General features: G+C 38.7%; 4 protein-coding genes across 8 annotated transcripts; 1 reads left to right on the top strand and 3 right to left on the bottom strand.

Moving 5' to 3' along the window:
• Positions 1-285: 285 nt before the first annotated feature.
• Positions 286-2709, bottom strand: LOC112183420 (probable serine/threonine-protein kinase WNK11). Of its 2 annotated transcripts, none has more exons than XM_024321799.2 (3): positions 2624-2709; positions 1648-2165; positions 286-1040 (listed from the first exon to the last, which is right to left on the bottom strand). In XM_024321799.2, the coding sequence occupies exons 2-3, from the start codon at positions 2149-2151 to the stop codon at positions 654-656; spliced, it is 891 nt and encodes a 296-aa protein (XP_024177567.1). In that variant the 5' UTR covers positions 2152-2165; positions 2624-2709; the 3' UTR covers positions 286-653. The 2 variants fall into 2 exon arrangements, with proteins under 2 accessions (XP_024177567.1, XP_024177568.1); XM_024321800.2 differs by lacking the exon at positions 2624-2709 and adding an exon at positions 2512-2579.
• A 3296-nt stretch (positions 2710-6005) lies between these two features.
• On the bottom strand, positions 6006-7857 carry LOC112187630 (splicing factor ESS-2 homolog). Its single transcript, XM_024326505.2, has one exon. It carries the CDS (start codon positions 7684-7686, stop codon positions 6193-6195), a length of 1494 nt encoding a protein of 497 aa, XP_024182273.1. The 5' UTR covers positions 7687-7857; the 3' UTR covers positions 6006-6192.
• Positions 7858-8855: 998 nt separating this feature from the next.
• Positions 8856-12235, top strand: LOC112185585 (WRKY transcription factor 1). Of its 2 annotated transcripts, none has more exons than XM_024323844.2 (5): positions 8856-9223; positions 9839-10549; positions 10638-10788; positions 10912-11070; positions 11327-12235. In XM_024323844.2, the coding sequence occupies exons 2-5, from the start codon at positions 9949-9951 to the stop codon at positions 11844-11846; spliced, it is 1431 nt and encodes a 476-aa protein (XP_024179612.1). In that variant the 5' UTR covers positions 8856-9223; positions 9839-9948; the 3' UTR covers positions 11847-12235. The 2 variants fall into 2 exon arrangements, with proteins under 2 accessions (XP_024179612.1, XP_024179611.1); XM_024323843.2 differs by having other exon boundaries at positions 8856-9227.
• A 124-nt stretch (positions 12236-12359) lies between these two features.
• LOC112185582 (scarecrow-like transcription factor PAT1) lies at positions 12360-15872 on the bottom strand. Of its 3 annotated transcripts, XM_040513558.1 has the most exons (3): positions 15854-15872; positions 15630-15735; positions 12360-14539 (listed from the first exon to the last, which is right to left on the bottom strand). In XM_040513558.1, the coding sequence occupies exon 3, from the start codon at positions 14336-14338 to the stop codon at positions 12662-12664; it is 1677 nt and encodes a 558-aa protein (XP_040369492.1). In that variant the 5' UTR covers positions 14339-14539; positions 15630-15735; positions 15854-15872; the 3' UTR covers positions 12360-12661. The 3 variants fall into 3 exon arrangements, with proteins under 3 accessions (XP_040369492.1, XP_024179608.1, XP_024179609.1); XM_024323840.2 differs by lacking the exon at positions 15854-15872 and having other exon boundaries at positions 15630-15785; XM_024323841.2 differs by lacking the exons at positions 15630-15735; positions 15854-15872 and adding an exon at positions 15402-15602.
• Positions 15873-25463: the final 9591 nt, after the last annotated feature.

Genomic DNA, 25463 nt, shown 5'->3' with positions numbered 1-25463 from the left:
ACGTAAGGGGAGCAAACTACGCCTCGCAGTTCTTACTTACCTGTTGTTGATGGTAAAGTGAAAATTGAAATATACCAATGTCAACAATGTATACCACGCTTATGTAATGCATACCATATGTATAATTGTATAATCTATAAAGACAGCAGACATAAAATTCTCAAGGACTGAAGTACAGCTATGGAAAACAAAAACAAAAGAAAGTACAGCTATAACCCTTTAGGCTGAAGCAATACATTCCTTTAAAGTTGCTGAAATACATATTTATTTTTGATCTGTCAAGGGATTGCTGCTTTATTCTGAACCAGAAAGCATTAATGTGATATGATAATTACATGTGGGAAGTAACGTGGGAGTCACTAATTTTGCTAAAACACTAAAGTACTTTTGGCTTCCACTTTCATAAATAATTTGTGAAATAAACCTCTATACAAATAATTAACTGTACCAGAATTCAATTTTATGGTAATCCGATTGCACGGGTTAATAATCACTAATGGGACCTCGCAATACTACCATCATTTACCTCAACTTAAGGAGATAGAGAGGCATATACTCGAATAAAGAAACCTCATCTGCTGGTTCAGAAATGAGAGCTAAGCCCCACAGCCAAGCATGTTTCGTCTCAAAACACCAGTAGTTTCAAAAAGCCATCAATAGCTTGGATCAGGCTCTTCAGCAATGACGTCAGAAAAGAAGGGGTCTCTGAGTAGGTCAGAGGCTGAAGGTCTTGCCCTCGGCTGGCCTATGGATTTCTCAATAAATGCCTTCACCTCTGGATCAGTCACCTTGGACAGGGATTCAGGCCTTATACCAGCTGTGACCTTCCTGTATATCTTGACAACAGTGTCACATTCACTGTATGGTATCTCCCTCGTTACCATCTCCAGCAAGCACATCCCAAACGAGTATATGTCCACCATCTCATTGTAATCCTCCTCGTAGAGCTCAGGTGCCATAAACTCAGGAGTTCCTAGAACAGTATGTGCTTTGTGGCTCCTCCCCAGTATTGCTGCAAATCCCAGATCACCGATCTTCACCTGTAAAATGAAAATCATAATGGTTAGAGACCATAAACTTATGGATGGTTATGAGAGAAAGCCAAAAGTGACTTGGATGTATTGTTCGATTGATAACAGTAGAGGTTCAACTCTGCAGTCAAAACATGCAAGGGACCAGGAAAACTAGATATTGGAATGGATATCAAAGACCCCAAATTACAATCAGTTACGATGATGCAGTGCAGAATGTAGATATGGAAATGTAAGATTCAAAGATTAAGATGCAAAAGTCTGTTAACAAAAAATATAGAATTCTACCTCATCATTCCTCATTTCATTGTTCATCTGAAAAAACTAGGCCTAACATAACCCTGCAGCTCATAGGAGAGATAGGATTGCAGGAGTAAATTTCTAGAAAGTAACTAGTACATAGAGGCATGGGAAGACCAGGGCCACCTCAGGCTCCTATATAGCTCTGCCACAAGTCATCTAACTTATAACCTAGTGCTCGTCATGTTACATGCAACAAAACCACCATCAAGAACTAATTCAATTGCTAAACAAATATATTCTACCCTAGTTTGGGAATAGAACAGCGATTTCCACAGTCCAATGCAAGTGTTAAATTCGTATGAATTATAATTACCTGGCCATTATTCCCATTGACAAAGATGTTGCTGCAATTGAGATCTCTATGAATGATGCATGGCTCATGTGTATGGAGGTACTGCAATCCCTCAAGCACCTGCTTTGACCACTTCTTCAAAGCCTTGATATTCACACGGCGATGCTTCTTCCTATAATCCCTCAGGTTCCCAGAATTGCACACCTCCGTCACAAAATTCAAAGCATTCCGCTCAACATCCTTCCACACACTGTAACACTCGATAATATACTTGTTCTCCAACTCTCTCAATAGCTTAACCTCCGCGTAAAGGTGATTCAACAGCATTGGATCGTCGGTAAAGTTCTTCAACCGCACCTTATTCCATGCCACCTCGTTACCTTGCTGCTGATCAAATGCCCTATAGACCTTCTTGACAGCACCCTGACCAAGGAGAACATCATACCTGCCAAAACGTCCCGTTGGATCAACCTCCACAAATGGTTCGGAATCTGGATCAAAAGTATTAGGATCCTTGACTGCCATCTTCAAAAATCAATCTGAAAAGGTACAAAAACCAGTTAAAGCTAACATTGACACTTCCAAAGAGACATTATTACTTCATTACTATTATTGGAAAAAAAAAAAAAAAAAACTCTAAAATTGAAAAAAGCAGGAGACACAAAATGTGATTATATGAAAACTGGAGGTGAAGAAAAATTGAATCTTGAGCATCATCAGTAACAGATACAAAGTAAATTTCATAACTTTATACGATTATAATTTGATTACTACACCCCAGAAGCAGAAATCAGTAAAAAAAAAAAAAAAAAAAACTAAGCTAAGCAAAACTTTGATTGATACAAGATAGAGAATTACGTAAAGACACAAACTTTCTTAGCTTACACAGCAGAATGCGAATCAATTAAGGCTGAAATTGAAGCGATGATTAGTATTTGAAGCGAATTCTAAGAAAGTACACGGTGCATTAAGAGAGAGAGAGAGAGAGAGAGAGTACCTGAGTTCAAAGCAAGTAGCAAAGTCAAAACCCTTTGAACGTATTCGATTTTAAACAATTTCTTCTATTGCCAAAGAGAATTTTTGTTTGATTAGGAGAAGAAGAAAATGCTGCATAACGCCGCTGTTTTTATAGGAACCGCGGTCAGTTTCACTAAAACGACGTCGTCACCTGTTGCTTACGTCGTTCCAAGTTCGTCTGCAGTCCGCCGCCATTGACCAAACAAGCCCTCAAGTATTTGTGTTATATATATACATATCCTATCCAGAGCGGAGCTCCGCTTTGAAAATTAACATGTGAAGTTCAAGTTTTGGGTCACTTTTCGGTCGCATATCCACATCTCGATCGTTCAGTTTTTAGATACTAGTGTATAGATCGTCTCTACAAATTTTCAGTTAAAATGATAATCGTTAAGGCATTGATAACTGCCTTAAAGCTAGTACGGTTCAGGTTGACAGATTCAGTCCGTCCATTGGTTTAAGCGAGTTAGATACCTTAACGATCATCAATTTGGTTGAAAATTTGCAGAGATGATCTATACACTAGTACTTAAAAACTGAACAGTCGAGATGTGGATATGCGACCGAAAAGTGACCCAAAACTCGAACTTCACACGTTAATTTCAAAGCAGAGCTCCGCTCTGTATCGGATCTGTATATATATATATATATATATATATATATATATACAGATCCTATCCATAGCGATATTTCAGAGCGAGGTTAGGGTTTATGGACACTTTTCAGTCTCATATTCACATCTCGACCGTTCAGTTTTTAGGTACTAATGTATAGATCATCTCTGCAAAATTTCAGTCAAATTGATGGTCGTTAAGACATTGATAACTACTTTAAAGCTAATACGGTTCAAGTTGGACAGTTTTAGTTCGTCCATTGGTTTAAACGACTTAGATACCTTATAAATCATCAACTTGGCTGAAATTTTGTAGAGATGATTTATACATTAGTACCTAAAAACTGAACGGTCGAGCTGTGGGTATGAGACCAAAAAGTGACTCTAAACTCTAACCTCGCTCTGAAATTTCAGAGCGAGGCATTGCTTTAGATAGGATCTGATATATATATATATATATATATATGAGCAAAATTCAAAATATTTAAGAAATTAGTTTATAGGAGTCGAAAGGTTATATTCCAACCACAATTTGACATGTACTTTCTTTGTGCACAAGAATTACGGATATATTTTGACCTTATCGATTAAAATGTATTCTTTTTTATTCATGTTTTGTTATGTAAGAACTCATTGCAAGTAGGTTCTAGTGGATATCAAACAAGAGATACTTAGTTAGGAAGGCATTGAATCACTTGGCAATTGGCCTGTGAAGCTTGTGAAGGTGTTAAATTATATAGAACAGTTAAAGTGGGGGTTGGTGTTTTGATCGAGCCCTGGTTTGCTTCGAAGAGTATGACGGCGTCAAACGTCTTCATGAAGATCTTGTAGCTATTGGTACTATTTCTAGCCCTAGAGACAAGGGCAAAGGAAAGTTTTAAACTTTCCTAGTCTTCTTGCCTAATATTAGAAGTATGGTCTTCTACTACTTTCATTTTAGTTTCTCTAGTTGTACACCAATTGAGGTCTCTATGCGACTAGGTTACTGTTCAAAGGGAGGTCAGTAGTGAGGATTTTGTTTATTTGTTGTTAGGCTTAATAAGTGAACGTATGTGTTAACAGTGAGGGTCACATTTTTTTGCTTGGCAACTCATGCCATTTATGATTTTGGTATGAGACAACATCTGATGTACGTGCCTTCTGACCATAGATAAGTAATGAAATTATCTATTCTTCAAAAAAATTTTAAGAAATTAGTTTATAGGAGTCGAAAGGTTATATTCCAAGACATACACTTTCTTGTGCAAAGATTTACGGATATATTTTGACCTTATCGATTAAAGCGTTTTCTTCTTTATTCATGTTTGTTATGTAAAAACTGATTGCAAGTAGGTTCCAGTGGATACTAAACAAAAGATATTTAGTTAGGAAGGCATTGAATCACTTGGCAATTGGCTTGTGAAGCTTGTGAAAGTGTCAAATTAACTGTTCCGTATAAAGTGGTAGGTTCAAGATTTTTTTAGATTTGTCCGTGGCTGCCCATCAAGTGCTTGAATCAATGAGCCTCTCTTATTCCACAACTTCATATACTACCCGTGTCCCAATCAAAGATCTGCAGAGCTAGGATACCACCCTTCTTTTCCATAACTATGACCTTGTGATGCACATGAGTATGAGCTTGTATCTCAACGGCAGGGGTTTGATTTTCTGTATTACAAACACGGCTCAGATGAATAGTCATGCAGATTATAGCACACAAAATCCAAGCAGAGGATCCAAGTCCCAATTGTGAGTTGCACTGAATGCAGATAGGAGTAGCACGGATCTGAATTATTTGAAGATAGGGACAACTGGAAGAGAGCTCATCGTAGACAAGAACCCAGTAGATCAACTCGTAAATCACAAGATGAAACAGAAACTTTCTCAGTACAAGCATTCCTATTCCCTTTCTATTATCCTGTTGGAGCAAAGGAAGCACCTCAACAAAGGGTTAAGAGTCCAGTTGCTTAATGTCTAGAAATCACATATAACATGAGGTATAAACCAGTCTTTCCAGGTAATTGAACTTAAAAGCAACCAGTGAGATGACATGTGAAAAGAATCTATACTTAGAACCTGTAAAAGACTCGGCCACACACGAGTAACAGATGCGAACTTCAATTTCCAGTTCATGCAAGTAAATGATCTATGCTTTGACTACCAGTTTGTGGGGTTGGGATTTTTCAGGAAGCCAATATTAGCAGGTTGATTTCAATCACAATGAGTGTGGGCAATACCTAGAGTCTAATGTCCTATTTGATGGTAAGATTATGTCTCCCATAGAGCAAGCCTTATGAATATACAGACGGACCATACAACTAACCTTTACGATGAGTCATCAAAAAAAAAAAAAACTAAACTTTACGATACACCTAAAATGAACCCCACCCAGATATGACTATTCACATCAACCAATCCACATAACCAGTAGGAATCAATACCGACAACACTACTAATATCAAGACTTCAACGCAAGTATTGTGAAACTACATCCAATAGACTTTCTGATTCATGCTATGCAGTCATGATACTAGATCAATAACAGAGGCACGGTTTTGATAAATATGTTCCCTGAAACACAAATATGGATTGGACCTCAATGATCTTGTGCAGTAGTATACATGCAAAGCAATAAAAACCTATCAGAACTTAGATCTTTTGAACCAAAAAAGAAAACACTATGCAATGCAATGCAATGCCAAATTACTTTTTATGTCCAAGGCAAAGCAAAAATATGAGCTAATACTAATGGGGCTTAGATAAAAGGATCTTGAGTGAAATAAGTAGTGAATTATGGAGCAGCAACAAACCAACATAACTCACATTGTTGGATCAAGCAATTACAATTACTCCTTGTCAACAAAAGGAAAAACAACTGAATTTTTACATATATAGTTCAAAACAGAAGGCTTATTAAGTGCCATATACAGTACTAATTGCTATGATGAAACATCAAATTACCAAGGTGAGCCCTCCCTTGCAGAAGGTGATCTTGATTTCATAGTACTAAACCTTGACACACTCCTTCCCCCTTTAGGAGTAGCCAGACCAGGACTTGCACCTCGGTAACTGGCTCGAAGAGTTTCATCAACAGTAGATGAAGACTTGGCAATTGCATTCCTTACAAACTTCTGGGCAGCAGGAGAGAGTGTCCGCACACTTGGACTGGCACTGCCAGCTCTAGAAGGCGATGGCAATGGCGGCTTTGGAAACAATCTTTCCCTTTCCCTCAGTTTCCGTGCAGCCACTCTTGAAAGCGAGTAAGCCTTCTCGTCTCTTGAAGCCGGGCATGGGATCCTATACTGAGGTCCTTCACTCCCGCCAATATCAAGAGGAGTGTCCTCAAGGTCCAACCTCAGTGGCGTCCCTTCAATTTCACCCCATGTTATAAACGGCGATTCATCAACACCTGGTGCAGGGGACGGTGTCTTCACAAAACTATACCCATTGTCCGCTTTCTTCTCTGATTCCACATAAAACGGATTCGGAGTCTTCCTCAAATCATCCAAATCATACTTCTTCAACTTATCCCCATCTCTATCCAATATAACCGGGGTCCCCCCTGCAACCGGAGGATAAAGCACCTCATATCCACCTTCCTCTTTCGGCCTATCCATCATCTTCCCATGAAACCTTGTATTGGTCCGACTAATCTCCTTCTCCAAGCTCTTCATCCTCAGCGACCTTTCCTCCAACGTCAACGGCGCCTCACCCCGATCAGCAGGATGGTACATTAACAAATTCTTCGCCGTGTACTTCCACCCTTCCAATGTACTGGGCGGCTGATCAGAAGTCCCATACCCATCAGTGATCCTATCCCTCTTCACATCCTCAATGGCCTTGACATCCTCCTCCTTTTCGCCTTCCAACAAATAATCATACCTCTCTTTCCTCTTCCTATTCTCCTTCTCTACAATCTTCTTAAAGCTATCATTATCCTCACTAGTATACCTCCTCACAAACTGGTCCAAGCTCAACGACTCCTCAACGCCGCCGCCGTCGGCGTCACCGTCGCCGGAATCAACCGCACTAGGCAACCCGGCGTTCGGGGTTCTTCCATCGAAATCATCCAAAGGGGTACAACTACGCAAGAAAGTGGAACCGGGGGTTTTGGCATTAGGGTTTGAAGTACGGGGTACCTTGTTGCCGCGGCGCTCGATGATCTGTAACTGGGCGTCTCGGATCCGGACCGGGTCGCGGGTCTTGATGGCCTCCAGCCAGTCGTGGCGGTCCCGGAGCTTCGCGAGATCGGGGAAGAAGTCGCGCTCGATGATCCGCTCGAGCTCGGCCACGAAGGTGTCTTCGTCGAGGACCTGGGGGCAGGCGGCTCTAGGGTTTTTGGGAGCGGCGACGGCGGTGGAGCTTTTGGGGGTTTGGAGGGTGTAATCGGAAACTGCGGACGGCGAAGGGGAGGAGAGGTGGCGCGGGGAGCGACCCGGAGTGCCGAGCATTGTTGTTGGTGTGGAATTGGGGATAGGGTTTGGGAGGGAGGAGAGGTTGGGATTGAAATCGAGTGGGGAATTGGGGAGGATTAAGGACCAAGATTTGGGTTTTAGGGTGAGGTAAGGAATTGGGATTCCAATCGGAGACTGATTTTGACGAAAGGGATTATGTTAGGCGCGTGGGATACGTGGCTCTGTGATGCTGTATGTAGACGCGTCGACACACCTGATTATATTACTTTTTATTCTGAAGAGACAATGAATATTTATTTATTTATTTAGAATGAGTATGAAAGTACGATAAAAATTATAATATTGTTCTTATAAATACGAAATTTGAGCCCAAAAGTATGGAAGCTCTCTTATTACTTTAGAAATTTGAACACCTAGTGGGTGAAGTTAATCAAATCCAGTGCATTTAGAAATATGTTCTCATTCTCATTCATCTCGTAATGAGCTTATTAATTGGAATATTTGTAATAATTTAGCTTTAAGTTTTGTACCTCCTTTATATGTTCGAGAAAAGTTTTATTTAAATATGAATTAACTTGTCTCAGCCTCTCAGGATAAATCCACTAAGTTCATATTGTACATAAATATCAATGTAGTCATATAGTGAAGTTATTGTTGAAACTGTGTAACAATTGTAGAGGGAAAAGATATCTCAAGATTGATTGAGGGTTTCAATTTTTTCTTCTTTTTCATTGTGGGATGAATCTTTTTTTCTATTCTTGCACTCACCAAACATTAAAATCGAAACATTCAATTACCCAAACTTCCGACCTATCAACAAATGAACAAGATAATGTACTCAATCTGACACTCAACCTTCACTAAAATACTATGTAAAATAGTAAAAAAAAAAGTGCTGTTTATCCCAATATGGTCAAGTTTAGTAGAAAAAGTAGGAAGAAAGTCACCACGAGAAGTGGTCGGAAAAACCAGAAGAAGAGAGCTGTCGTAGACTTTCGATATGAACACACATAAACCAGAGCGACAATGTCGAAAACACCACCTCAGAATTATAACACTGAAACGGTCATTTTCGAGCAAATTAAACTTTCTTCGAGAATGAAATCGAACCCAAAAAAGCCCAAAAAAAAAAAAAAATCAAGTCTTAGGTGTACATTACCGAATGGATGAGGAACATTGAATCATTTATCACGCTTTTAAGAAACAAGGAAACGTTGTGAATGGCGGTCCAAACCCCAAAGAGGAACAACCCCATGGTCCACATGCTGCTCCCTGTAATGATTCCCATGGCCTAAAACCAATCCCAACTAAGCTCCACAGATTCCTCCCTGCACCTCCTCGCACCCAACACATTTACCTCTTTCTCTTCCCCATCGTGTTATGGATTAGACTCTCTCAGAGCTTCTTCTCTTTCTCCTTCTCCTTCTCCGACTCTCTCCTCTCTCACTCCAGCACCCAATTCCCACCAACTCTGCTCAAATCCCCCACCGCCGCCGTGATCTCCGCCTCTGATTTCATCTCCGGCTGCCGCTTTCCCGCGTAATCCGACCACCCTGATCGCCAAATTCATAGGGTTTGTAAGTCTCAGCTCTTGAATTTAGAGTTTCGCGGATTATTATTTCAGTAATTTTTTTGTTTCTGAAATTTACATAGACTTGTGACTTGTGAGCTTGGGATTTATTATTTTTGGAAAATTAATTGCTGAAATTTTAGGTCTTGACTCTGTTTGGTTGCTCAGAAATTGAGTAAAAAAAATTGAGCCTTTAGTTTCCATTATGTGAGTTATAGCTGTCTGAAACCCTAGTGAAGTGTTCGAACTGAGCTAGTAGGGTAGTACTGGTATGATTGCTTTACTTAATTGTTGAATTTATTAAAAAAAAAAATCGCCTTTTTTCAGGTTCTAATCTGAATTTTCTATCTGGGTGATTTTTGGGTGGTTATTTAGTGGTGAAATTTTTTTTAACAAAATTCGGAGTATCGTTTCTGTATGAAAAGTAGCAAAATTTTGAAGTAATACTACTGCAACTTGTAATGTAATCTGCAACAACCGAAGATATGGTTATGGCGGTCAAGTGACTCTCATAGGAGTGTCGATTTCAGTTCTGTTTCTTGTTTTTGATTGCTCTGATTTGTTCTGAAGCTATCAAGTCCTGACCTTGCTGTTCTTGTACTTGTTTTACATAAACAGAGTGGAATAACGAGCGGCATGTGTATTGTTTTGAGGGGAGGTCAGTTGTGCGACTGCATTGTGAGTTGAATTGCAAGCTTGTCTGTGTCTGATATAAGAATCAAGGTCACATGGTTTCGCTAGGGAAAGATGTAACGGATGAAGTTGCATCTGATAATGTACCGAAGAAGGAGAATATTGATACTGAAATCCATGTATCGCCACATCAAACTCCTACTAATGGGGTCTGTCCACTGAAATCAGATGATAAAGGAAGCGCTCCATCTAAAGTACCTAATAAAGCATTGCAGGTGCCTGATGGTGGTATTACTGCATTGCAATCAAATCAAGAAGGAAGTGTTTCCTCATTAACATCTGAGAAGGCATTGCTGACCCCTGAGACTGGTGCCCTTGTCTTGCAATCTGGTCATGAAGGAAGCACTTCATCTAGAGTGCGTGAAAGACCGTTAGAGGATGGTTATAACTGGAGAAAATATGGCCAAAAACTTGTTAGGGGAAATATTTATGTACGAAGTTACTACAGATGTACACATCCTAAATGTCCTGTGAAGAGGCAAGTGGAACGCTCCCATAATGGGCAGTTAATAGATACCGTTTACTTTGGTCAGCATGATCATCCTAAACCTCAACTAAGTGTCCCAATAGCTGTTGGTTTTGCTGTGTCCGTTGGTGAAGAAAGAGCAGAACAGCGGTTGTTAACCAGTGGTGAAGGTGAGAAACCTTACTTAGTTATATCTAGTTCTGTTTTTTACATCCAGAAATTTGTTCATTTATTTATTTGATAACCTCGTATTTGAAGATAAACCATTGGAGGCACATGGTGACACACCTAAACAAACTGAGCCAGTAGATCCCCTTCAGCATTCAAATGTTGCAGAGAATGAAGCTGTGCAGGGTGTGCTCTCTTTATCTAATAGAACTAGAGATGGTGATCCAGACCCAAAAAGACAGTATGTTAATGCTGCATTTTCTCTCTCTCTCTCTATATATATATATATATATATATTTTTTCATACACGATATTCTGGTCACCTCACCTTTTTTTATTGCCCTTGGCCAAAAAAAAAAAACAGGAAGAAGGAAAAACATAATGGAAACTCCATTCCGGTGGATAAGCCAACTGGTGAACCACGTGTTGTTGTTCAGACTATGAGTGAGGTTGATATAGTCAATGATGGGTACAGATGGCGCAAATATGGGCAAAAATTGGTAAAAGGCAATCCGAATCCCAGGTATAAATAAATTTAATGTCTACTTTTTAATTTTTGATGTTAGGTGTATACCTGATCTCTAGTTCAGTAAGGCATTCTTTTTCTTTATGTAACTTGCACATAGCCTATATGGTTCGGTCTAATTCAGTGGGTTTGTAGAGAAGGATGCGAAGGGAATCTGTTTGTTTGTAGTTTGGAATTTCTTTGGTAATAACTATTACTTTAGAGCTTTTTCTCACTCTGCTGTGCTTTGTGCTTTTGCAATTGCATTGTGTAGGAGTTACTACAGATGCTCAAATCCTGGATGCCCTGTTAAGAAACATGTAGAGAGGGCGTTTAATGATTCAAAAGTGGTTATAGCCACATATGAGGGGCAACATGATCATGATGTACCCCCCTTGAGGACTGTCACCCCTAATACTGCAGCATCAAATGTGTTGCCAGCAGCCCACAATGGTGACTCTGGCACCAAAGTAGAAGCGCATGCTGTCAGCCGTGCTAGTGTTGCATGTACTAGCCCAGAACATGAAGGTAAACCTATCGAGCAACCTGATTTTGAGTCAAAAACTAAATCACGAAGAATTGATGCTGCTGCCTCTGATATGGTTGTTGATTCTGATCTGGGTCCTGAAAGAAAGATAAATGAAGAATTGATTGGTAAAGCACGTGTCCATGAAGAAGGTGATCCCCATGATACAATTGTTTGTAGAGCAAATAAACTACAGAATGGCAAGTCAGAAAGTATTCCATCAGAGCAAGAAAAGCGAAAGCCAAAAGCAGAACCTGTTCAAGGTTAACTTGCCATGCTCCATCGAGATTCATCTAGACCCTAAATAATGTATTCATGTACCGGAACACTTCTGCTGCTAGGGGGTTTATCTTATTCTTTCTTCCTCGTTTTATGTTTTGGGAGAGGATGACCTTTAGGGAGGTACTCTTGGCTGGAGGGTAGGACAGTAGGAGTTGATGAAATGACATTGATGTTTGACAGTGTCATAAGTTGTGTAAATTATTTATCTGGATCAAATAAACTCAGAGATGTAGGTCATTAGGCTGGGGACTCAGGAGTACCTAAATATGATAGCTGTGTTTGCTAGTGTAGTAGTATTCTGTAAACTGTTTGGCTCGAGATTCTGTACCTTCAAGGCTTTGAATGAATGTATGCTAAAGACGGCAGATTAGATCAGATTGTTATCAGTTTTGAATCACTTCCAATGCCATTGCCATGTCCTCCATTATACAATTTTGAATCACTTTGAAAGACTAAAACCCAGACAGTTATTGAGAAAATTTGGAAGAGGACCAAACCATCATTTTCAATTCACTTTGTTTATTAGTTTTGAATTTAAACTCCTACAAGAAAAAAGCATGGGTGCCAGTTTCTCGACAACCATGTACAAACGCCTGAAATCAGTTCTCCCCGACCCAATCAAACCAAGAGGTTCGAGGCACTAAAATGGCCTCGAAGAAAACAGCTCACTCCACTTTATGAAGTGTACACAGCTGATGGCAACCTTCTTATAAGCAGTTAGCAGCTAACAAAAGAGTAAAAGCAGATGAGAAAAACATGCTCCATTCTAAGCTTGCCTTGCCGCATTACAAGAAAGAAACATCAATCAGTGCCAGGTTTGCACTTCCATGCACAAGAAGCAACCAAATCTCTGTTCTTCCAGCCAAGATAGAGCGCCCCATCTCTCTCTTGAAGCCTGTACTTGTCAGAGTAGTTCTTGAGCAGTGTCTCGATGGTTGCATTTACCAAGGAGCTTAAAGGGTATGGAGTAAATCCTGCCATTGCAAACCGCGACCTCCACTTCCCGAGAAGCTCATGTCTTTCCACCCTCTCAACCCCCTCACAGGCGATTATGTTCACAATTTCCCTGGCCAAGCAGTGTTGCTCAACATCGATCCTCTCCTTGCGATTCCTCGGAAGAGTTACATCAATTGACTCAAACATAGCCGTGTAGTAATTTAGTGTTTCCACAAACCTCGGAAAAAATGCAGCAGTGTTTGTGTTCGATTCTTGCTCAACAAGGGTCACAACTTTTGGAGACAAGCTCTTAACCAACCTCAATAGCCGATCACGATGATTCTGAGTGCTGACGCTCTCATCTGGCATGTGATGCAGCATGAATGCAAAGTTCATAGCCAAAGCCTCCTCCCCAGGTTTAACCCCAAGATTCTCAAGCTGAACATCACAACCGGAGATAGCAGTGGCATGGAACTCAAATGGCACCTTAAACATCTCTGCAAGCTTAGATAGCCTCTTCCCCACAATGCTGAGTCCTCCACCTCGGGCATAAGCTGACATCGAATCATCAATACCAGTTATTCGAATATGGGGTGGTCCTCCAGGTCTTGCTGCAAAAGCCTGGATTAGAGTCAACCACTGACTCCCCTGACCAATTTGAAAATCAATGATGTGGACTCTATTTTCATCCTTCATGGCTTCTGCAATGGCTCCATTTGCAGACATATACCCAAACTTGAAGTAGGGACAGACCTCATAAAGAATATGCATGTAAGACAGGAGTTCAGAACTAGCTGGTTCTTTGCATCTAGCTGGTTCTTTGCATCTCAGTGCTTTACAGATGCTGCTCCCTGAGGATGCTCGACGCGCAACTAGTCCTTCCAACATGTATGCTCCCAACCTTTCAATTGGTTCACCAGAAACCGCAACCATCTGGCGCAGTTCATCCATCATCCACTGTGCCATCAACAGATCATTATCTGCTACTGCTTTTGCACAGAAGACGAGGACTTGATTTAAATCCTTCTTAGATATTGAGTCCATAATCTGTCCCCAGCTGTCCACTTCTGGCCTGGTATTGCTTGCCCCATTCTGAAGGGAACTGCAATAGTTGTCAAAGATATTGGAATCGCCAAGCATTGCGGTTTCTAATTCTTTCAGCTTGTACTTGAAGTCGGTTGCATCATCAGTAATGCAGGAGCCACTTATTGAAGAGCCATATGTATGATCAGGAGAATGGTACTGGTAATGAGAATCTTGATCATGCTGAGACACCGGGCTTCCATTGGGTGAAAAACTGACAGTTGATGGGGAGTTATAAAGAGTGTTGTAGCTGCCATTTGCTGAGGACGACTCCAAAGTGCAGTACCTCTCACGGAAACTCTGAGCCGTGGAGTGGGTACTTTGGCTGCTCTCATTATATGGTGGCTGGTGGTCCAACACCCGGAATGGAGGCAAGCAGTAGGCTTCTACTTCTTGCATCGGTTGATAGTGCAACCGTTTCGACATACCTGAACTTCTGTGCTGCTTTGATGCTTGCATCGGACAACAGCTGCAGCAACGAAGGTAATACTTCTTCTCTTCTTGCCAAAAGGTGGCTCTTCTCAATATGGGTTATTCGGTGTTCATGGGAGCGGTATAGGAAACCTTGACAGTACCTTTATGACAACAAAGGGCCTTGGTTGCACCGATATCTGGGACAAAGAGGTCACAGCCTACTATAGAACGAGCATACAGCATAATCTGCATCAAAGAATGAGGAGATCTGTGAGTAATCATACCATAAAGATAATAGGTGAAAAGCCACTTAGTTCCTATGCATTTGGGAAAGTGAACAGAAACTTCGTATCTCTAGCTAAGACTGAATTGAAACCGTCATATATGGCAAAAGAGGAGACAACCACTGGATCAACCCTTTTAGCCACTATATCTTGTATACCCAGCTAGTGTAAGATAGCTTAAATTGTTCTTTACATTTTTTATTCGTTTTCGTGACTTCTTGATCTTCATTTCCTTCAATTATTTGCACTGACCTGTGAAACTTGCAACAATTTCTCCTAAACCTATTAACCTCCCAACTGAAGAAGGTAAGAAATCCTCAAATTTTCATCCTAAAAGAAAGAAAAAGGCACAAGGCCCTGCAAGTGATATATCTCAACCAAATGAATGATCTTAGCTAACCCAACCTCACACATCATTTCCATCACAACAGCCAAAAGAAGCTTTGGGTACAGAAGACTTAATATCAAGAACATCAAATTCAAAAAACAAATCGGAGGACTCTCAAGTATTCTTCTTCATGATTAAGTCAGTATCAGCTAAAATAAACAATTGCCACATTTCATCCAATAAATCATAAGAGAACAAGAAAAGTACTGATCTTTGGTCTCACACAATCAAATTGAAATCAAATTTTCATTCCATGAGAAACCCATTTGTTTAAAGCCAATGATGAGTTTAGATACACAAAAGAACAAGAACAACCAACCAAATTCGTGGTTTTGAAGCTTCAAGTTTGAGTCTTTCCAGCAAAAACAAAGAACATGTGGAAAACAGAGCAGCATGAAACCCACTGAAAGGAACACAGAGTTCAAACATGACATACCTCGAAGAAGCATCAGTGCATCACAACCCAATTTTAGTAGTAAACAATCACACATGATAACACAACTTAGACCTCCAACTTTCCATTTTAAGGTATTGATTATCACAACCACTACCATGAGTGTAAAACTATAGGAATTTTCGTAGGTCTAAAACCTTAATGAATGATAGAACTTTGGTCTAAGAAAAACTTCAACTTCAACATCAAGTCTTGGTTTGACAAGAATACCTTATTGGGGGAATTTCAAGCTTTGGAATTTCCACTCCAAGACCAGAGAAGCCTTCTGAGTGAGTGAGAGAGACGGAGAGGAACAGAAGGGGAATCCACCTGTGGACTATAAAAAAATCTCCATTAGATAAAGCCCAGCAATTGCTTTGAAACTACATCACTACCACTAGAATATCAATATGTATGCAACTTTGGGTCTTAGTGGAAATTACCAAAATACTCACCATGTGCTCCACAAGATAGTTCAAACCTAACCAGCACCTTGATAACCATAGCACACATTCTTTATTGTCATTTAATAGAACTTTCCCATATTAGCAGCTAAAGCTGGCTTGCTAATTGAATTGGGAGGGTTATGATCAGTTTGATTTTTAGCTTTAAAATAGTACAGCTAAGATCTTTTGTGGATACTATGGAATCTTGGTTTGATTTGAAGACCAGTATTTGATTAGCAATGTGCGTTGGAAACTTGGAATGTATCTAGAAGACTAGAACTAGTTGCTTGATATCAAATTAACATAATTCATCTGTTATGTGCTTGCAATTGAATGGATTGGAGATGAGCGAAACATTGTCCATTTGAGCTTTAGACTTTCAAAAATGCTCCAATCGCATGTGATATAGTTTTAAAAATAGCAATACAAAAGGCAGCTCTTTAAATGATTCTTTACGAGTAACCTAACTACCAAGTTCATTGAAGATGCTACATGACAATCTGACATAATCAAGAATCTCTAGTTTGGTCTGTGGAAGGTACCTAAGAATTTACTTGCTACATGTATGTACTTGTCTCATTGGTCCTTCAAGCAGGCTCTCATGCAACTTCTAGTTAAGTCTGCAGAAGGTACCTAAGAAACCTGGTGCATAAAACTGATTTAGCGTCAATTATTGGCAACTATATTGAAGGACAAAATACGGTTCAACGTGGTAAATAAGACCTAGAAAGAGAAAGTCTTGGAGTCAATGGAGGGTAATAATATAGTAGATTTGGACCGTTTGTTAGAAGTGGGATTTGGGTTTTGAATCATATATGATCTAGTTCATCCGGGAAAGTGACATAGATGGTTTAGCAGAGGAGAACCTAATAATGGTAAAGCGATAAATTTAGGGATGACGTTGGAAAGTAGTGCCTTCCACTTCAGATAACATGCTCTGCCTTTCTTGTCATGTCATTCCTTCATTAATCCGATGATTCCTATCTGCAAAAAGATCAAGTTGCCTGTTGCTCTTATGTTAATGATTTGACAAAGATATCAATATATGCTGGAATTATTTGAACTATATTCTACAATGGGTGTTCAATAAAATATTAGCCATTTTATTCAACCCACTAAGGGATTAGGAGTGCTAGTAAAGGCAATCATCCCTTTTTCAAATTCATCTTCAATGAAGTTTAGTATACTATTTTCTATTTGTTTAATTGAAAAGGACCTCTAATCTTCCCTTCAGCTCAAAATTTCTATACAAAGGCTTCCCAAGTAAGAGAACGCATGCCGATTAAGTAAATTATTTGACAAATTACTTAAAAAATAGAATCAAAGATAAATGACAATTGAAACCAACAAATCAATTTATATATATATATATATCTTATTGCTAAAAGTATTTCATGAGTCCACCACTTAACACCTAGGTTTAGAGTTTTGGTGAAAATTCCAGTACTCTAGAGAATACATTGAGTATCGATTAAAATATTGAAACTTAAAAGCTATTTTTAAATTTTAAATATCGATAAAATCATAAATCCACCACTTAACACCAAGGTTTAGAGTTTTGGTGAAAATTCCAGTACTCCAGAGAATATATCGATTGAAATATTGAAACCTAAAAACTAATTTTAAGTTTTAAATATCTATAAAATCAAATTATGAAAATTTGAACAAAAATTTCAATAATTTTGAAGAAATTTAAGCTCTTCCTTAATTCACTTAAAAAGAAGAAATCATTGTCTTTGCTCCTCACTGTTGGGACTTGGGGTATTTGAAGCACTTAATTATTTTTTGGTCATCAAAATCACTTTATGCGCATGCAAATATATGATACAATATATATATATATATATATATATATATATAAACTTTGAAAGTTAGAACAAGATAAGGACTGCAGAAATCGTCATCAAATTTCTTATTCTAGAAGAAGCATAAATTAATGTAAATGAACCATTCACAAGGATTTATTTTGGGACCCCAAGAGAGAATTTCAGACCTTAAATCCATGAATGTAAGCATGCAAAAGTGATTCTAAACGCTTAAATTATGTTAATTAATTAGTAGAATCAGATGTGCAGAAGAAACTATGTTAGAAAAGGGAATCTTGTTGCTTCCTTGTCCCCTCTAAGTGAGTGTAGTTAGTGGCCCACTATCTAATCTCTCATCACTCATTCTCAATCCCATTGGCATCTTGTGTTTGTTCTTCATGCAAAAGAAGAAGACAAAGAGACAGAGGAGCATTTTGCTTCAAGGAAGAATCAAGTATGGATTCGGTTTTAAGTTAAAAGGACCTCTAATCTTCTCCAATATTGGTGTTTATGGTGATCTCAAATGCCTGGGATACAAGACATGTACTCTAAGTTAGGCCAAGTCCATTCTTGTTATGGGTTAAGAACTTGAGATTGAGTAACAAAACAATGTAGTTAAAAGATGAAATATATGTGTTCAAAATTGATGTATTTAGTTTTCGGTTTAAATTACTAACTTATTTTTGAATAATTTAAACAAAATTTCAAAGTTATTTTCTTCCGTTCAACTTGGTGATAGTGGCTCCCAACTATATACTTAGCTAGCAACTAGTAGCTTATAAAACAATTGGTAGTTAATTATAATAGTCGAACTCATGATCACATAACAGTAGATAACTAGTAGCTAGCTTATCATCTCTCGTCATTGGTTGGAATGAGCGCTTATACATCTAATCAAAGCCAATTAGTCACCTAATTAAAACAAAACTTAGTCTAGAGGCTCCCAAAATTAGCTAGGGCTCAGGGTATGCAATAAGGAACATGGTCCCTCTCAACTAAGACATACAAGGTCTACAAGACTAGGAATCTAGGATGTTTTTACAGTTACCATCAAAGCAAGTCTAACTATGCTTTCCAAAGTTACATGAAGTGAAGCAAATGATGGAAATGAAATGAGTGAAGCAAAAAGAAATGATGAGAGGGCTTGACTTCTTGAACCACAATTGTGAGTTCCCCTATCATCACGCCGACCATGTTTTCGGCTTTTTTGGGAGATAGCGGCAACATCTAGCTTCTTCCTGCTTTGCTTATTTTCTGATTTTTTGTCATCTTCTTCTTTTTCTTGCATGCTCTCTCTCTCTCTGCTCTCTGCAAATACAAAACTTTGGGTCCAAACTCCGATCTTGTTCTGCATTTGGGGTTACATGTAGGACCTTCTTGCTATCGTCTCCTCTTCTTTTTAGTAACACCCCCTCTTTAGTCTTTACTACTTATTATGTGCAAGTTTTTGGACCTAAAATGTTGGATTGTTATTACTCGATTTCATGAGCTCTTTGTTTGTTTAGTGGTCATGCATGGCTCGTGGGATGAGGACAATGTAACATTCTCATTACCGATGGCTTGTTTTCTCGAGAAATGAATAAATTAGAGGATTCAATATTACGTCAGATAATGATTGAATTGAAAAACATAAATTTTTAGATTATAAGCAAAACTTTTACTATATGCAATATCTATGTAACTTATTATCAATGTCTGAAAACTTGTAGTTTCGAGTAGTAGAAAATAGGGTTAATGCTCGTACACCCTGATCTTAGCATCATACTTCCCAAAAACCCCAACAAAATACTTTTGTTCCTCTCCTCCCAGACTCCTGTCTCTTTCCTTCCTTCTCACCCAACTTGTCATTTTCTCTTCCATCGGTACCCTTCTGATAACTTTTGCATAGTATGTTTAATATTTTTATATGTTGATGAAACGTGGTGGGCCAATTCTTAAAATTATTTGTTTAAATAGAAGCATGATAAATTCATCATCTATCTCAAAGGTAAACATTATATTTTACTATTCATAATTTCGATCGTCGACAGACTTGAATTAGTTGCTATCTGTAAGAATACTGGCAAAGAATTACAAAAAGAAAGAGAAAAATTGAGAAAATTGAAAGCCTATAGAGATAGTCTTAATAAAGACACTCCCAACTATTGGGATATCATTTATAAACTTCAGACTAGAATCTATAAAATAGAAGAAGAGATTGATAATCTCTTATATGTTCTGGAAGAGGAACAAAAACTTCTTGATTATTTGAGCATTGGTTAGATCCGCATCCACTGGTATCAGAGCTTGTAAAATAGCTCAAAGGAGAACCCCTCCTAAATGGGGACAATGTCAGAATTACTATTAGAGAAAATAAATTCTCTACTGAAATCTTCTGATGAGAAATATCAGAAGCTGTTACTAGAATTATCTAGATGCCAAACTCATTTAGAAAAACTACCTGCTATAATCCACCAATTGGAAAGATTGGAAAACAAACTGGATTATATCAAGGAACTTCCAAAAACGGAAGAAGAAAAACTAACGAGTGTTAGTAGAAAAATCAATGAACAACAAAAAACGCTGGATTCTATGAAAAATATACTGAAGGACAAGAAAGTGCCTACAGTAAAAAAGAAAGCTAATGGATTCAAACCATTAGAAAGGCCAGACAAGAATCCTGTTCCAAATATGATTTTTCTGGATCATTCAACTAGTTCTACTAGTATTCGGTATGAAAATCCGAAAGAAACTCGAGATGTCAAAATGATGAGCATCTTCGGAAAAAGAAAGGAGTTCAACTCCTAAATGCTGAAGAATTTGAATACAATGAAATCGAGCATGAGGTAAAAAACGCCTCAATACCAAAGCTAGATTTCAAGCAGATCTACAAAAGGGGAACATTTGACCTGATGGACAGCCATCACTTCAAATTACTTGAATTCACAACCCCCTCAACAACAGGAGAGACAGATCTCTTGATGATCACTCCAGCTGAAGTTGCCAGAGCACAAGCAAAGAAGTATCAATTTATGCACATTGGAGCAGTCCAAGTCGGTATAAAGCTTTTGGCAAGAGAAGGCATCAACTGCTCAGTCCTATGTGTCCTGCAAGACAACAGACTGACAGATTTTCAAGCTAGTTTGCTGGGAACTCTAGAAGCATCTCTGTGCAATCAAGTGGCATATTTCAACTGCTTCCCCAACTTCTTAACCAGCTTGAAGGATGCAGCCCACTGTCTCCGACTGAGAGTCAAGACAGATGGCATATCAATGAAAAATGATATGCAAGAATTGGCGATAGTATACAGAATATACTATAAACTGATGAGCACCACAGTAGAGCCAAAGACACGGATCTCCAACATCCCTGGTCTTACTACTGGATTCCTCACCAGTCAGAAGAACCATTCACAACATATTCACAAGGTTACTTGGAATGAGGTAACTTTTCCTATTGAATGGAAATTATCTGGTCCAAAGCTACTAGCAGAGAATGCAAAAGCTAAAATTTATGAAAGCAGAAAGACTGGAGAAATCAGTCTAAATTTTGACAATCACATAAAAAGTGATGTCGGTCATGAGAATCTCAGGATAAACAGGAATCTTCTCAGAAGAAGTTACAGCACTAGAGAAGCTAGTGTCAGTGGTACAAAACCCACTATTGAAGATCCTATTACTGAAGAAGAACTGGAAGCTGATCTAAACAGACCAGTCCAGATGTTCAGAGCTGAGAAGCTCTATGAGCTTTATGAAGAAGCTGAGAATTGCGAAAATCCTGATCGATTAGAAAAACTAATCAAAGAAATGTAAGAATTCAAAATTAGAAAGACGAGAAAAGTCTTTCCATATCAAGATATTGAAATGGAAGGAGGAGAAAGCTCTAGAACTTCCATCAGTCGAGAAAAGGGAAAGATTAAACTCTCTATACAGAAGGCTCCTACGGGCAGAAATGGAGAAAGAAATTCTCAAAGATTTGTCCCAGAGGACAAGATACCCAGAGTACCAATTTCCAACTATGGAATTTGGCTAGATCTGGATAAAGCTCTAGACAAGAGAAAAACTCTTGACCAATGGGTAGACAGCCTGATGATGGCCTCTGCTCTTACCCTTGGAAAATTTGAAGCTCCTGATCTTCAGATGTACTTTGAAACTACTCTCACCGGAGTGGCAAAAAAGTATTACTTCTCTTTCAAAGAGACAGCCAGAGGAAAAGAGTGGCTGGAATAAATCAAGACTTCGAAATCTCAGTATGATTTTGCATTACCCCTGTACGATCAGTTCTGTGGAGATCTCTCAAATTTGAGTGAAAAAGCCAAAGAAACGGCAAAATCGAATATCTATGCTCTCAAAATCTGTGACATGAGATATTTCGAAGAATACTTGAATGAATTTCAAGAATATTACTGTACAATTGGTGAACTAGAGAATACTGATCTAGTTAATCTATTGCACAGAAAACTCCCTGAACAATGGAGAACAGCTGTGAGAGAAAGCATAGCTGAGAAACCAATTGAAAGATTTTCAGTTGGAGGAATTGCCGACAGAATCCGGCAATTATTAAAAGAACAATGCAAAGCCAATCTTAGAGCTAAGAACGCCAAAAAACAACTCAAAGGAGTTGAAAATTTCTGTTATGGAATACTGGATATGCCCACAAATTGGGGATGTCATGAATCCAAGTTCCACAGAAAGAAGAAAGAAAAATATTACTCTAAAAAATTCAAAAAGAGTAATCAGCAGAAGAATTGGAGATTCAAGAGAAGTTCCAATTACAAGAAACAGCAGGATGAAGATCATAAAAAGAAATTCTTCAAGAAAAAGAAGAATACTCATCAGCATAAACAATCAAGCAAGAAAGCTTGCAGATGTTGGTTATGCAAAGCTGAAGGGCACTATGCCAATGAATGCCCGGAAAAGAATAAAAGATCTACTAAAGCTCTCTTTGAAGAATATGAGCAAATAGTAGAAATAGCAAACATAAAAGGCTACAAAATAGCCTATTCTGATGATGAAGATGACGACAGGTCAGTTTATTCTGCCTGGTCTGAAGAAGAAACTTCGTCTGAGTCTGAGACAGATTCTGAAGTAGAGTACTTCGAATCCAGACAAATGAATGTCTTGAGAATCAAGAATTGGGAAGAAAGCAAGACAGAAGTTTTAATGTCTTCTTATCAGGTGAACCCTGGTACATTCGTTTGTAACTACTGCTTATGTCACGAAAAGACTTGTCTCCCTATGTTTTGTGCAGAGTCTAAGAAGACTTATCACAAGGAATGCTTCATAGCTGGAGCAAGAAGAAAAACCAAGAATGGCCTTGTCAGCCAATTGGTTGAACAAGAATATGAAGAATATTTCTCTAAACAAAAAGAGAAAGAAGAAGAAAAAGAGGTAGAAACTCTCCTCCAAAAAATTATGGAACCTTATCCTCCATCTTCCTCAAAAAAGGAAGAAATCATCGATGAAGAAAAAATAGATGAAAAGGAAAATTTCGAACTGGTTGAACCACCAGAAATTGTTCCAGAAGAATGTAAACCATTCATTCCAAAGGAACATGCTCAGGAAAATAAGCCTCAACAATCGAAAGTCGTCTCTACTAGTAGATACAGTAACTACATAGAGATTGGACTAAAATTCCCTGATCACAAAAAATATCATCTACATGCCTTTGTAGATAATGGATCGGGATTTACTGTTGCAAAGAGATTTGCAATTCCAGATAAACTCTAGAAAGAAGATAAGAAAAAATCTGCTACTGGTGTTACATTTGATGGGAGCCATCTCACCATGAAAAAAGTAGCAAAAAATGTTCATATCACCATTGGTGGAGGAACATTTATCATCCAGAATGTTTGGCAATCTGAAGGCCAAGGATCTGATTTCCTGTTAGGAAATGATTTTATTCTCCAACAGAGATTCATTCAGGATGAAGAAGCGATAGGCTTCAGAAAAAGAGAACGGGTGTTCTGGGCAGACCGACTCACACAAGCAAAAAGTGTGGTAGGTCCTGGTTTTACTACTCAATATCAGAGATCGCAACAGAATAGTGGTGATCTTACCCCCTACAAACCCAAATTTGAGCCCATACTCCAAATCAAACAACAAGAAGAATTACTTGTTGAAGAATCTTCTGAAAAAGAAGAAGAAGGAACTAGTGAAGATGAAGAAGCTAGTTTCATCCATGAGCATAACCTCAAGCACTTTCAGAACAAGCTTGAGTCTCAGAAAATTCCCACTCTTGAAAAGATCAAGAAACTACTCGAACAGAATATCGATGTAGATCCTCAAAAGTTTTGGGAAAAAGACCCAGTGGTCTATGAATTAAGATTACATGACATGAACACTATCTGTCATGTCAAAGCCATTCCTCAGTACAAAGAGGAAGATCAGAAGGAATTCAGAAAAGATATTGAAGATCTCCTGAACAAGAGATTAATTCAACCTTCCGCTAGCCCTCATCAAGCCCCAGCATTCTACGTAAGAAATCATGCAGAAAACTTAAGAGGAAAAGCTAGGATGGTGATTGACTACAGAGATGTCAACAAGAAGACTGTCAAAGACGGTTATCAGATTGCTCAAGTACGAGTATTGATCAACCAGCTCAGAGGAGCTAAAGTCTTTTCGAAATTCGATGCAAAGTCGGGTTTCTGGCAGGTCAAGATGCATCCCAAGAGTGTCCCTCTCACTGCATTTGGAACACCACAAGGTCATTACGAATGGTTAGTAATGCCTTTTGGTCTAAAGCAAGCTCCCTCAATCTTCCAAAGAAAGATGGACAACATCTTCAAGCATGTGGCGGAGTTCTGCGTCATCTACATAGACGACATCCTGGTCTTCTCCAAAAACAGAGAAGAACACATGAAACACCTCTATGAGGTAGTAAAGCTGATAGTTCAGCATGGAATTATCCTAGCAGAAAAGAAAATCTTTTTTATCCTCGATGAAGTTGACTTCCTAGGAATAAACATCAAGAATGGAGTGATAAAACTTCAACCTCACATCCTTGAGAAGATCTGGAAATTCCCAGATAGAATTCCTGATGCTAAGAGTCTAGAGAGATTCCTTGGTGTCATAAATTATAGGAGAGATTTCATTCCCAAAATCTCAGGGTTAACAGCAATGTTATCTCCTAAGACAAGTTCCAAAAGAAAATGGAACTTCACAGAAGATGATGAAAAAATTGTGAAGCAGATCAAAAATCTCTGCAAAAACCTCCCTCCTCTTCAACAACCAGAAGAGAATGATGAAATTATCCTCCAGACAGATGCGAGTGATAATTATTAGTCTGGTGTAGTTCTAGCAAAAGCACCTGGAACTAACATTGAAAAGATCTGTAAATTTTGTAGTGGCAAGTTCAGCCCTGCAGAACTGAACTATCCCACAGGGGAAAAAGAAATTTTGTCTGTCAAGAAAACGATTTTAAATTCTCCAGCTTTTCTTGGAAAACCCTTTACTGTCAGCACCGATTGTGCTAGAGTAAAGAATTTCAAAAATTTCAAACTTGATAAACCTGCTGATAGAGGAAGATTAGCAAATTGGCAATTATTTCTTAACCAATATGATTATACTGTTGAATTAATTGCAAGAAATAAGAATTATCTTCCAGATGCATTGACCAGAGAAATGACAATGTTCAGCCAAAGAGATGACGACGAAGGTCGTAATCCCAGAAGCAGAAGAACTGGGAAAGAACAAGAACCTGAAAAAGACCCCAAAGAAACCAAAGAAAAATCCTCAAAAGGTTTATGCTAAGTCCAAAAGGCTTGGCCTCAACTGATCAATCCCAGGGTAAAGGATTGGCTAGCCCGTCTCAAACGACAGACGGTAAAGGCACAT

This window comes from Rosa chinensis, chromosome 2 (genome assembly GCF_002994745.2).
Source record: "Rosa chinensis cultivar Old Blush chromosome 2, RchiOBHm-V2, whole genome shotgun sequence".
NCBI lineage: Eukaryota > Viridiplantae > Streptophyta > Magnoliopsida > Rosales > Rosaceae > Rosa > Rosa chinensis.
The sequence above is the reverse complement of the archived record's forward strand: the minus strand, read 5'-3'. Positions and strand labels throughout refer to the sequence as shown.

Bases quoted from the DNA above. Each gene is read 5' to 3' on its own strand.
- LOC112187630 (XM_024326505.2), bottom strand. From the start codon at position 7,686: ATGCTCGGCACTCCGGGTCGCTCCCCGCGCCACCTCTCCTCCCCTTCG.
- LOC112183420 (XM_024321799.2), bottom strand. From the start codon at position 2,151: ATGGCAGTCAAGGATCCTAATACTTTTGATCCAGATTCCGAACCATTT. The intron at 1,041-1,647 runs GTAATTATAATT...TTCATTTTACAG, and splicing joins TCAATGGGAATAATGGCCAG to GTGAAGATCGGTGATCTGGG.
- LOC112185585 (XM_024323844.2), top strand. From the start codon at position 9,949: ATGGTTTCGCTAGGGAAAGATGTAACGGATGAAGTTGCATCTGATAAT. The intron at 10,550-10,637 runs GTGAGAAACCTT...TCGTATTTGAAG, and splicing joins GTTGTTAACCAGTGGTGAAG to ATAAACCATTGGAGGCACAT. The intron at 10,789-10,911 runs GTATGTTAATGC...AAAAAAAAACAG, and splicing joins GATCCAGACCCAAAAAGACA to GAAGAAGGAAAAACATAATG.
- LOC112185582 (XM_040513558.1), bottom strand. From the start codon at position 14,338: ATGCAAGCATCAAAGCAGCACAGAAGTTCAGGTATGTCGAAACGGTTG.